Here is a 14,184-nt window from a genome sequence, read left to right as displayed (position 1 = left end):
TTCAAGATTTGCTTTTTGGAACTTTCTGGAGTTTGTTTGTTTTTAATATTTTTGGTCTGTGATTGCCTGAATCCATGAATGTGGAACCCACAGACATGGAGGGATGACTGTAGTTTTTTGGTTTTTTTAAGCCTGACTTTTTAGGTTTTTTCTCCCTGGATCTGTGTAACTTAGCAGTAGGCCAATGATTAGACAGAGTTTATGCTCAAGCTAGTAAGGTGTCTATCCTCCACAGATGGACCTGTGTGTGTAGGAGAGGGTATTCAAATTTCAGGCTACTTTTACGTCTACCCTAGCATTTGCTTTCCACTGGGATTTTCTTGTGTCTTCTAAGTGCTTGCACACATCCCTATGATTGTCCAGGACTTTATGAATTGCTTAGTCCCTTTTTGTCTCTGCTGCCCTGTTATGAAGACATAGCCAGAAATATGCTTACTGCTATAACCTAAGATCATTCTCCTTACTGGAGTAACCAAAAATATCTCTGGATATGTCAGTTGCCCACTACTCAAAATTAAATAAACCCCTTTCAACATTTGCAGTGCAGTTGCTGATCCACATAGCCTGCTCTGTTTTGGTAGACTCTCCATATCAACCAAGCCATGGGAGTGAGATGGGACTATCATTAAGCAAGAACATCATAGAATCCCATTGCTCTTACCCAGAGTTCAACAGTTTTTCAAGCATAACTGATTGTCAGATTAACATAGGCTGCTGGTCAATTTCCAGAATGCTAAAATGGTTGTTTTACTCAATTTTGTGTAGCCTTATAGTTGTTCTTTGGGGAGGGAATTAGCTGACCTCCTTATTCAGCAATAGTCTGAAGTGCCACCCCCTCAGGGTAATTTTATATTGATTCCCAAACCAGATAAGAATAATTAACAAGGGGAAAGTATAGACTCATTTTACTTACAAAAATAGTTTCAAATTTTCTAAATAATAACTATGCAAATTCAACAGTGTATTAAAAAATGCATTACGATTATGATTTACCCTAAGAAAATAATAATGATTTAACATTTAGCATGGTTATCAAAAAATGTATTATGTTAATAGACTGAAAGAGAAAAATTGTAAAATTATTTCAATAGTTGCAGAGAAGGCATGTGATAATGATCAAAACATATTCAGAAGAATAAAAACAGAAAGGAACTTCTAAACTTACTAAAGTTTATAGAGAAACACCTATGGTAAACAATATACTTAATGGAGAAATTTTGGCTATATTGCATTTAATATAGGCAGAGAAAGGGCAGATTGAAGTCCATTATCATTGCTACTGTTGAACTACTGTATTGAACTCTAGATCCTCACCAATGATATAAGGAAAGAAAAAGAAAGAAGTGACAAGATTGAAAAGGAAGTTATAAAGCTTCTATTATTTGCAGATGATGTGATCAACTTACAAGAAAAAGACAACAGAATTAAAAGATAAATTATAAGAATTAACAAGATATCATAAAGGTTTTTAACAGAAGATAAACCTATAGAAATCAATAGAATTTGTCTATGCCAACAATAATCAGATATAAATACCATAAACAACAAAATACCACTCAAAAGAGCAATAAAATTACAAATTTTCTAGGTATTGGCAAAAAATACCTGTGGAGAATATTTTATAGATTTCATAAGATACACAAAAGTTATATGAATTAATAAGATATTCTATGCCTTTGACTTGGGCAAGTTACTATTGTAAAAAGTCAATTTTACCCAAATTAATTTATAAATTCTCTGTAGCCTTTACCACATTGAGTTCTCAAACTCAAGTTGGATTTTTAATAAACTTAGTAAATTTTTTATTTCAAATATATATGTGGAAAAATATATATCTGTGCATAGGTAAGTCAACTTTGAAAAAGTGAGATAAGAAAGGGGACTTGTCTTATTAGTTATTAAAGAAATGAACAATATGAACAAAAAAGGGAACTTAGAAACACATACACACCTATGAATTTAATATCCTACAAAGTTGGCAACTTAAATCAATGAGAAACACTGAATGAATGAATTGATCAATTAAAAAACAAAAGTTTCTACATAGGCCAAAGATGTTAGTGATTAGAAATTATGGAGGATTTCAGAAAACTTGGGTGGTAGGAATGGAAATCATGAAAAGGAGTCAAATTGGAATATACGTTGGATGCAAAACCAAGACTTGTTGATGGATTGCATATCAGAGTCATAAGGTTAAAGGATGACATACATAGTAATGAAGAATAAATTGATGATGCAAGAGAGAGAGGATGTCTATAGGAGGAAACTTCTTGAACAAAGCATCTTATTCTGAGAGTAAGAAGCAGGGTTAATTTTCTTTTTATTAACATCTTTATTAGAGTATAATTGCTTTACAGTGGTGTGTTGGTTTCTGCTTTACAACAATGAATCAGCTATACATATACATATATACCCATATCTCCTTCCTCTTGAGTCTCCCTCCCACCTTCCCTATCCCACCCCTCTAGGTGGTCAGAAAGCACTGAGCTGATCTCCCTGTGCTATGCGGCTGCTTCCCACTAGCTATCTATTTTACATTTGGTAGTATATATAAGTCCATGCCACTCTCTCACTTCATCCCAGCTTACCCTTCCCCCTCCCTGTGTCCACAAGTCCATTCTCTACATCTGCATCTTTATTCCTGTTCTGCCCCTAGGTTCATCAGAACCAATTTTTTCTTAGATTCCATACATATGTGTCAGCATACAGTATTTGTTTTTCTCTTTCTGACTTACTTCACTCTGTATGACAGACTCTAGGTCCATCCACCTCACTACAAATAACTCAATTTCGTTTCTTTTTATGGCTGAGTAATATTCCATTGTATATATATGCCACATCTTCTTTATCCATTCAGCTGTCAATGGACACTTAGGTTGCTTCCATGTCCTGGCTATTGTAAAGAGAGCTGCAATGAACACTGTGGTACATGACTCTTCTTGAATTATGGTTTTCTCAGGGTATATGCCCAGTAGTGGGATTGCTGGGTCGTATGGTAGTTCTATTTTTAGTTTTTTAAGGAAATGCCATACTGTTCTCCATAGTGGCTGTATCAATTTACATTCCTACCAACAGTGCAAGAGGATACAAGACGAAAAGACAACCCTCAGAATGGGAGAAAATATTTGCAAATGAAGCAACTGACAAAGGATTAATTTCCAAAATTTACAAGCAGTTCATGCAGCTTAATATCTAAAAAACAAACAACCCAATCCAAAAATGGGCAGAAGACCAAATAGACATTTCTCCAAAGAAGATGTACAGATTGCCAACACACACAAGAAAGAATGTTCAGCATCACTAATCATTAGAGGAATGCAAATCAAAACTACAATGAGAAAAAAAAAAAAAAAACTACAATGAGGTATCACCTCACACCAGTCAGAATGGCCATAATCAAAAAATCTACAAACAATAAATGCTGGAGAGGGTGTGGAGAAAAGGGTTAATTTTTGATGGGAAAAATCTAAGCAGAGAAAGTAGATTGTTTTCTTTTACAGTTAAGAGGAAAATAACAACAATAAAAATATACTACAATTGCATTAATCTATTCACACACAGACAAGTAAACATCTAGACAGAAATTACTTGAAGGCAAACAGCTAAATATTAACTGCCTTAATTTATAAGTAAATAATTTCCTAGGTAGCAAAACGTGTAACCATAGGAACTTTATCTAGAGGTCAAAATTATAATCCAGGCATAAAATGGTAACAGAGAAGTATAATGTCTTAATATTCTATCATTTTATTTCTTAAAAATCCTATTTCATTAAAATTCAGTAAATGTGTGTCTACATATGAAAACGTACCACTAGTAATGTTTTAAAACAGTAGGTTTAAGAATGATGTGTGTGTGTGTATGTACTGGGGGGATTTTTGTTTGTCACTTTCTTGTATTTTATATTTTTAAACACCAATGATATATCAGTTTTTCATGAAGAAAAAAGAGGAGGAGGAAGAGAATGGATTTTATAGCATAAGCCTCTCTCTAAATGTCACAAAGAAAGGCAGATTTGAAAAGTATCAGTAAAGTTTTCTGACCCTCACAGATTTGGGGGAACATAGAAGCAGCTCCCTTTTGCTCAAAGAGTTTGTAGTTATTGACCAATTGTGTGGTGACTATGTTATTGTTTTAAAAGTGAGACTGGTTGAGCCCGGGCAAAGATTTGGTTGACTCGGTCTACTGCGGAGGCTGAGGTGCTCAGACAGTCCTGAGTAACACTGACAAGGAGAATGGTAGCTTGGTTAGACCAGGGATATTAATGTAATTTGGGTGTGCCTTCCCTGACTGATCATTTTAGTTACGTGTCAGAGGCAGGAGAGGAGGAAGAGAAAGAAGATATTGGAGAAGAAGCTACATAGGAGACCTGGAATAATATGAGTAGTTGTCAGAATACCTGGCAATAGCCCCAGCTTTGTCAATAACTTATTGTAAGACATCGTAGACAGAGAGTTCAACAAGTCTGGGCCTATAACTTTTATTTTTTTGTATAAATAAGAATTTTTGTATAATAAAAAATTATTTATAAAGGGAAATGGTTATGTGTTGGGTTGCATCTGTATAGTTTCTTTCATTTTAATTAAAAATTTTTTTTACCACAGAACAGTTTTCTCCAACAAATATTAGCCTGAATCCCAATTTGCAAAACAGATATAAATAAGCAAGTCTACTTGAATTAGGAGAAATCTCCAAGTATTAGAAAATATGTTCAGTCAGAAGAGAAAGAGGAAAAGAGAAAGGAAATAAAATGACTCAAATGTCTGCTAACACATGTTAAACATTGTAGCTGGCTTTTAAAAGTTAGTTTCTCATTTGATCCACATTCCATTTCACAGGTGAAAAAACTGAGACCCAGGTATACATAAATTGTCCGAATTCTGAGACTTGAACTTAAGTTCTACAGTCCCGTGAATTCTCTTGTTGGAGCTAAGACAGGACAGTAGAAATGAGAACGGCCGTGGAAGGCAGACATCACACTGGCTTACACCACCTCTTAGCATCTGTCAGTGCCCCAGATGTTTTCAGAGAGTTGGGTCATGGGTTGGACCTATGGACAAGCTGTACCAGATATTTAGCCTACCCCTGGACTACGCCATGTTCCCTCCCTTCTAAGTAGCTGGCCTCACAACAGGTATGACCTAGTAATTAAGAAATAAAGAGATCTGAATAGAGTTGAACATAATCTCTAAAGCAAATATGACAAGTTGACTCCAAATAGTCTCACCTTTGCTGGGGCAGTAGTCCTGGCTCTTGCTAAATGCCTGGCCCTTCTCTGGGATTTTGCTTCTTTTTCTCTGGAAGATAGCAAAGAACAGAATAGCTCAGATATGCTTGACCAATTTTAGGTCTAACATCATACATGGTAAACTTAATTTTGGCTATTCTTCTCAGCTTAATCTAGCTTGTCAGAAGTGGAGGTATGTCTGGAAATAACCACAGGTACTGTAAATCTCTCCTCAGGGCTGAAATATATCTCAAATGTGGTTCTATTAAAGGCAAGAATCTTTACTGTTAACTGTATAACTGATTACCCACCTTAAATACTTCCATCCTCCAGGTGGTCACCAGCTCTAAAAGCCATTTATATCATTTTTGGAATGCTCTCTTTGAAAGACCATATTCAGATTGATCCAAAATCTACCCACCTGTCCTGGTCTGAGGTTCCAATCTCTAAGGACCCACAGAGCAAATTCAGCAATTTAAAGATAACTTTAATGCCTCATACAGTCTCCTCCTTTCCAGGTTAAGAAGCCAAGTTTATCCCAATATAATTTACATAAGTAATAAAGATAATAATTGTGTGAGTGACCTCAAAGTGATAAATAACCCGCCTTGTATGTCTAAAGGCATTTAATTTTTATTTTAAATTATTTTTCAATAAATTTATTCTATTTATAGTTTCAGTCTCCTAACAAAACATCCTATGTAACAAGGAGGAAACTCTTTAGTAAATATTACACCTGCTGGTTTACATTCAGCTTTCAAGAGGCTAAGAAAGGATTGTTCAACTTGCCCTGGGAGTCCTTCCTCCCTAAATTTTGCCCTGCCTTCCTTCATCTTCCTACAGTGTCTTCATTAGGAGCAGCACATGTGATCAGAGCTTTGTTATCCCAATATCAATGACTATGTCAGATTAAATGCCTTGACACATTACCAACTTGGCATTTTAAAAGCTGATTATAATATAATTATCTTCAGTGGGTAAGTTTTGTGTTGGCTTGGTACCAGAGTTGAAGGTTTTTTTTTTTTTTTTGCGGTACGCGGGCCTCTCACTGTTGTGGCCTCTCCCGTTGTGGAGCACAGGCTCCGGACGCGCAGGCTCAGTGGCCATGGCTCACGGGCCTAGCCGCTCCACGGCATGTGGGATCTTCCCGGACCGGGCCACGAACCCGTGTCCCCTGCATCGGCAGGCGGACTCTCAACCACTGCACCACCAGGGAAGCCCCCAGAGTTGAAGTTTTGATGGTGGTCAGAAACCGAGAATGAATTCCCTGTTCAAAACCAAATTCGGTCCCTTTGATTTGAGGACTTGCAACTGATAACTCAAGCCTTTACCACCTATGGAGTGTCACTGGAGAGAAGGAAATAGTTAAGAAGCATTGCAAAGATGTCAGTAAACCTCCAGGATATTAATTCTTTCTGAGTTGTGGGGAGTTGGAAGCCACAGTCAATCCTAGGGTCCGTCTCATGCTAGCATAATCCTAGATGTCTGAAGACACTGGCAGCTCACAGAGTCAGGGTGTATCCTGATTCTCCTGGTTGGCTCTCACAAGAAGAGTCTGGCATCATTCTCAGGGGTACAACAGAGTCAGGTCTTAACAGGCTCAAGAATTCTTTTCTCCCAGGGTCAGAAAACTCAACTTGGAAGTACATCCTCAAAAAACTATTAAGTGTTGCATGAGGTACTGATACCAGGCCCTCTGGGATATTTTGGAATACCATGAGTTATTATTAAAATCTTTCAGAGTGGGTGGCATTTATCCAACTTTACTTGATGGTAGCTATCACAGTGATCTGCTAAGCATTTTTATTTACCCACTTAGATTTAGAAAAGTATATTTGACAGAAAATAAAAATAATACATTTAGTAGTTCAGAGAATAACTTGTAACTCAAAACACTTGAAAGAAAGATTGAACTTTACTCACAATATCATTTTGCATGTGGCACATTTGTTGATGAACACTATTCCATCAGAGCTTTGAAAAAGGTTTTTATCTCGGGAACAGAACAGTTTTCCATTTTTCATCAGTGCCCTATATTCATTGCATGTTTCCTTAGGAAAATATGAAAAAAGTGCTTACAGAAATCTCATCAAAGCAAGACTTTACCTTCTAAGAACAATATTATTTCATGACCACCACCCGCTTTGTATGGAAGACATTCACTCAGGTGATACAGATAATACAAATAAAAGTAATGAATCTGGATTGTCTGTTGGAGATTGAAAATTCACCTAAAAGCATTCATCTAAAGTCATTAGTGAAATGGAAAGAACAAGGGACTTGGAGTCAAAAGATCTGAGCTTATCTTCCAGGGTTCTCACTTACAAGCCCAATAGCCATAGAAAATGAACTTCTCAAAGGCTCATTTACTCTATCTGTAAAAACAGAGGATATAAGTATATGTGTTTCATAAGTTTCGTGTGGATTAAATATCATAAGCATGTAAATCCCTCAAAGAGTGCCTGATACACAGCAGATATTCAATAATTAGATTCTCTACCTCTCCTCTTCCTCCTGCTTTATTATTATAGTTGTTGTTGCTATTGCCATTATTATTGGAATATGCTAAGATGATGCATATAAAATACCTAGCACACAGTTCAATAATATTGGCCATTAAAAGGTATATGAAAATGTTGCAATATATTTGATGAAGGCCTGCTATATGTCACTCACTTTTTTTCTAGGAGCTTAACATTAATGGTGCATTTGCACTACTTAGTAAAGTACTGATTTAAAATGTTATACTACCTATTAGTTTAGGAAATCCACTGGTCCTTTAAAGCCTTTGTAATCTATGTTTTCTTTTTTTTTTCTTTTGGTTTTTTGTTTTGTTTTGACTTTGAAAATACAAAGCATAAAGATCCTCGCACCAGAAAATATAAGTAAATCAATCAAGCCTTTGCTCCAACTCTGACATAGGCAACCTCTTCCAAAGGACAGATTATAGAATTCTATTCAGCCTCCTATATCTTCATAATAATCATTCAGTTAATCAACAAACACTTATTATGAGGATGCTATACTTTCCTGGGTGTCATGGATACAGCAATAAATAAGGCAGTAAGGATCCTTGCCTAAATGGTGCTTACCATCTAATGGATAATGATGTAACTAACCTAGCATCCTATAAACAGGAGGCAGTTGGTAGCACTTGCAGAATAAATGATTAATGGTGAAGAAGAATAAATAATTTCAGAGACCAGCCCTAGGAAATTTCGCTAAGGGTGACCTACTAAAACATCTCTAAGAGTATTACCACCACCCAGTGATCTTATCTGAGTAGCAGAGCAATAATTTCTGGCAACAGACTGACAACTGGGCCTCTTGAGATCCGTGTCTGGTCTCTGATTCTATAGTATCTTATGCCAGTATTGCAAGTTACTGCTTAGCTGGCTGGATATAACTGATTCTATAAAGTCCAGATAAAAACATTGTCATAGAACCAGAGAACAGCCTGGTGACTCTGTAATAGAAATGTATCCCTTGTGAGGTAGGTCTTAAAGAAAGTGCTGAAAACAAAGATTCATGATAACACTAGAATAAAGCTTTAAATAGTTTTTAGTGGTCAACTGAAAAAGAACATTCTCAATCAAGATAATTCCTGAATTGGACTTCTCCTGTGTCATAATTAGAAAAATACCTAAATCCTAGAAAGACGCACTTTTATTTTTATATGAATGGACAACTGAGTCCCAGAGAACAGGTAAGAAATTTGTTCACAGTTTGTAATTAGTAAAGATGGAACTCGATGCTATTTTTCTGAGTTATGAGGTTATCCAGTGTGTTCTTTTGGGAAATAGGAAAAGGCCATAAAAATTGAAATCAGCAGTTGTGTTTTTCTCTGGGAAAAAGGAAATAACCTCCCAATGACCATAATAGAGAGGGCTGAAACAGGAACAGGTCTGGACCATAAAGGAATCCTGAGTTGGTGAGATGACTTCCCAGCAACCGATTACTTGCAATCTAACTTCCAGTCTTTGGCTCATTTTTGTTTTGTTTTGTTTGCTTTAGTTGCTCTTTGTGTTTTCTCCACTTGTCTCAGAGAAACTGGAGCCCTGTAGGGCCAAGCTCTTTCTGTTTTCCTTCACTGGCTGTGATATTGCCCAGTGTTTTCCATTTTTCCTCCCCAGGCATCACCATAAACCCCTCAGGAGCTGGCATCACCCCTGCTCTGTGTTAGAGCATCATCAAGGTTGCCATGGCTTCGTATTAACTCTTCTGGGATGACAAATTTAAGCATATGGTAAAGATCCTTGCAGATTACTCCAGTGCTTTTCTGTGCTATTCTGGCTCATGTTTGTAAAATTCAACATGTTTTTATGTTGTACTAGAAAGAACTTGAGCTACTGAACTTGGAAAATAAAATTTCCAGCACTATAAGAAAGACTAAATTAATAGTTTTCATTTCTGACAAAATATCCAAAGACTATGATCAGAAATATTTCCAGATAAATAATTATGTTTTATATTCTTTTTTGCTTATGCCAACACGAGAGGTGGCTAAATTTGTTTTTAAAATGTTTTTCAGTGAAATAGAGTTCAACAGTATGAGAAATATCAGTGCAAAATTTGAAATATCCACCGAAACTACTACCCATTATCATAGACACTGAAAAAAGAAAATCATGGCTTCATGCTCAGTAAGATTTACACAATACCCTTCTTTTTCCAGTATGAAATATCCAAATGAGCATGCTCTTCGATTCTCAAAAATCCAGGCTTTTTTTCTACCCTACCATCCCACTCTACTTAGGCAATAGAAGTTTCTGAACCTCTCTTTAATCAGCAAACTTAAATGTAAGGCCAGAAACTATCAAACTCTTAGAGGAAAACATAGGCAGGACACTCTATGACATAAATCACAGCAAGGTCCTTTTTGACCCACCTCCTAGAGAAATGGAAATAAAAACAAAAGTAAACAAATGGGACCTAATGAAACTTCAAAGCTTTTGCGCAGCAAAGGAAACCATAAAGAAGACCAAAAGACAACCCTCAGAATGGGAGAAAATATTTGCAAATGAAGCAACTGACAAAGGATTAATCTCCAAAATTTATAAGCAGCTCATGCAGCTTAATAACAAAAAAACAAACAACCCAATTCAAAAATGGGCAGAAGACCTAAATAGACATTTCTCCAAAGAAGATATACAGAATGCCAACAAACACATGAAAGAATGCTCAACATCACTAATCATTAGAGAAATGCAAATCAAAACTACAATGAAATATCATCTCACACCAGTCAGAATGGCCATCATCAAAAAATCTAGAAACAATAAATGCTGGAGAGGGTGTGGAGAAAAGGGAACCCTCTTACACTGTTGGTGGGAATGTAAATTGATACAGCCACTGTGGAGAACAGTATGGAGGTTCCTTAAAAAACTACAAATAGAACTACCATATGACCCAGCAATCCCACTACTGGGCATATACCCTGAGAAAACCATAATCCAAAAAGAGTCATGTACCAAAATGTTCATTGCAGCTCTATTTACAATAGCCCAGAGATGGAAACAACCTAAGTGTCCATCATTGGATGAATGGATAAAGAAGATGTGGCACATATATACAATGGAATATTACTCAGCCATAAAAAGAAACAAAATTGAGCTATTTGTAATGAGGTGGATAGACCTAGAGTCTGTCATACAGAGTGAAGTAAGTGAGAAAGAGAGAGACAAATACCGTATGCTAACACATATATATGGAATTTAAGAGAAAAAAAATGTCATGAAAAACCTAGGGGTGAAACAGGAATAAAGACACAGACTTACTACTAGAGAATGGACTTGAGGCTATGGGGAGGGGGAAGGGTAAACGGTGACAAAGCGAGAGAGAGGCATGGACATATATACACTACCAAACGTAAGGTAGATAGCTAGTGGGAAGCAGCCGCATAGCACAGGGAGATCAGCTCGGTGCTTTGTGACTGCCTGGAGGGGTGGGATAGGGAGGGTGGGAGGGAGGGAGACGCAAGCGGGAAGAGAAATGGGAACATATGTATATATATAACTGATTCATTTTGTTGTGAAGCTGAAACTAACACACCATTGTAAAGCAATTATACTCCAATAAAGATGTTAAAATGAAAAAAAAAACTTAAATGAAATAATAGAGACTATAATGGAATTCTCTAGAATATTCCTGTAAGTTTCTTTAAAAAAAAAAGTAACAATAAAATACAGCAAGAGTATTTTAACCACATTTATAAGAGTTTTGGTGTAGAAAAGAATCTTTTTACTATTTTATTCTTTCAATGTTCGTGGTCTTTGAGAAACAGCAAATATCTGCTACATAAGTAGAAATATTTTCAATCTGAAATAATGGCACAGTTGTGTGTGTGTGTGTGTGTGTGTGTGTATAATTGGCTCTTTCAACGTGTCTTTCAAATAGATTAAAAAATGTTTAATTTCTATAGAAAACGATTCCTTCATTTCTCAATCAAAAGATCCCTTAGAGTTGGTGCAGACCCTTCCAGAGTCAGGGCCTCTGCCATCACAGGTGCTTCTGCCTGGTCTGCTGAGAGTTACAAGTAACTTCATGATTCACTCCCACCTCACCTTTAGATCCATGTTCTAATGCTATCTTCTCAGAGAGAACTTACCTAACTATCTCATAAGAACTGATACCATCTCCATCCCCAGAAATTCCTGTCTTTCATCCTGCTTTATTTTTCTTCTAGCACTAATCATTATTTAATGTTGTATATATTTTACTAATTTACTTATTAACTTGTTTGTTTTCTTCCACTAAAATGTAAGCTCCATGACGGCAGCGTTCTTTTTTGTTTTTATATCCCTGGCATCTCAAACAGGATCTGACATACAATAGATGCTCAGTAAATATGTATTGAATGAAATATATACACTGACTATATACAAGATACAGACAGCCCCTTTTTGCATAATGATCACAAGAAAAGTTATTTCAGCTTCCTATGTGTATCATGACTTTTCAGCTGTTAAACTGAACAATAGTAATTCACTAGTGTGTTTGTTTATGGAATTTTAAAGCACTCCTTTAGTGTGGTAGATTGCCTCTTGCAGATATCCATTATCATTAAGACGTTGACTGGTGTGTGTGTGTGATTCATGTCTTGATTCATAAAGACCTGTTTCTGTGTTTTCAACAAAAGCTATTAGTACCCATGAGTATAATATATCTGTATTATAATATGAAGGTGTTGGCCACAGAACATTTTTCTTTAGGGATCTTGGAATGAATTCAATGAAGAGCAAAAGCAGGACTAACCTGATTTTCACCTTCACTGGCAGCATCTGGGACAAAAATACAGGAACCAAAGTTAAGGGAATGTAAAACATTTAATAAGTAAAACAATTTACTGAGTGTAGTATCTTGCTTATTTTAATGGCAGTATATTTTAAAACCACAAATTGATTTAAACACATTAAAATTTACCATGGCAAATGAAGTGAGGGCACTGCACCCGGCAGTATATACAGTCACAAAGATCTCTCGCTCATAAAGTTCCAATTACTTTGAAAAATAATACTTACTCATATGCTTTCTTACCCCCTCAAAATATCTAATTTCTAAAAGATCCTTTCAGAACAAAGTATTGCAGGCCTCTTTTAAAATTATAACATAGTACACCTATCAAATATATCAATTATAGTTTTAAGGTATAGTGTAGCATAAAGTTTATATCATATATATACATAAAATTAAATTTTCTGAATTCGGGTAGCTCCGCCTCCTCATTATAGCCACAAAAATTAGAGATCTGGTAAATATTAAGATTAAACTCACAGACTAATATACTCTCTCATTAACAGACTTTTTTTGTACCTATACACTTTTTTAGGAAAGTGGGCATCATTTGTGTATAATGGTCTCCTCACTCTCCATCTCTGAGGTTTCCTTTTAAAATATGTAAATGCTTCATAGCAGGTTAAGTCTAGGCAATCTTGTGTTCCCTTCAAATTCAAATAGCAAAAGCAAAAACCTACTTCCTAGCTCCCACAGAAGTCCCTTACCAATTAGATGAAATATTTTCAATCCATTTAGGATTTGAAAACACAAAAATAAAATTTGCTAGAAAGCACTACTGCTTTAAAATAAAAACAGATGACTGAATTTGAGTTTTTAATGTTTTATTTACAAATATAGTATTAAAATATACATATTAAGTACATGTAAGTTTTAAATATCTGTTATACACATAATTCATATCAGCATCAATTCATAGGCTTAATATCCTACATATGTATAATATATATAATTCATATTGTTATGAACTTTTATGTTTGGTGAGGGGAATATGGAAAAGAATCTATTAGCTTTTCAGAATTAATGTTGAATTAATGGAAGGATTTCTGATGGATAAAAATTCAGATTATCTCAAACTACTTGTCATTTCTAAAGATAACATAGCTATAAAACCACATATGTAATTCTTCAAAACTCTACATCTGGCAAGGTATTTCAGGGATATATATATACACACACATACATACATACATACATACACACACACACTGAAGAAGGAGGGAGAGAGACAAGTCCCTGTCCAGAGCTTTAGGATGTGTGGCAAGAGGCTTAGACTACAGGTAAATTGCTCACCTTGTATGAGGCAAAGAGCCAGGGTCAGAAGCATTGGCACTGCAGCTATCTTCATGTTGAAGACGATGTAAGTTGGTTACACGACTGCTCCTTGCACTGCTCACCAGCTGGTGCTCTAAGACTGAACCTGTGGAGATGCAGCTCATTTTTATAGTATACTATGGGTGACACCCACAACAACAGCCAAACTGTAAAACCAGTTGTTCAAGGTCATGCTAAACTTAATATACCACATCAATTTAGTTTCCATCTTTTAGGATCCTGTCAAGGTGGCAGATCTGAACAGATATTATTTCTGAAGTAGTTCTAATGTGTCTTCATGATACCTCCCCTAGAATGCAACAGATAATGTCCAAGGACCCTGCTCAAAG

The 14,184-nt window shown here is 35.9% G+C and overlaps 1 protein-coding gene across 3 annotated transcripts in view; it reads right to left on the bottom strand.

Annotated features, from left to right (window-relative positions):
* The window catches only part of SPINK5 (serine peptidase inhibitor Kazal type 5), a 132,346-nt gene that overhangs the window by 55,578 nt on the left and 62,584 nt on the right, over positions 1-14,184 (bottom strand). For all 3 annotated transcript variants that reach the window (XR_009563473.1, XM_030847382.2, XM_060296411.1), the window contains exons 4-7: positions 13,814-13,940; positions 12,482-12,507; positions 7,151-7,278; positions 5,228-5,297 (exon numbers count right to left, since the gene is read on the bottom strand). Coding sequence is in view for 2 of the 3 variants with exons in the window: in XM_030847382.2 (XP_030703242.1) it covers positions 5,228-5,297; positions 7,151-7,278; positions 12,482-12,507; positions 13,814-13,868 (279 nt within the window). In the remaining variant the exon portion in view is untranslated. The remainder of the gene's footprint in view (positions 1-5,227; positions 5,298-7,150; positions 7,279-12,481; positions 12,508-13,813; positions 13,941-14,184) is intronic.

The sequence above is a fragment of the Globicephala melas genome, chromosome 3, assembly GCF_963455315.2.
Source record: "Globicephala melas chromosome 3, mGloMel1.2, whole genome shotgun sequence".
NCBI classification, from domain to species: domain Eukaryota; kingdom Metazoa; phylum Chordata; class Mammalia; order Artiodactyla; family Delphinidae; genus Globicephala; species Globicephala melas.
The sequence above is the reverse complement of the archived record's forward strand: the minus strand, read 5'-3'. Positions and strand labels throughout refer to the sequence as shown.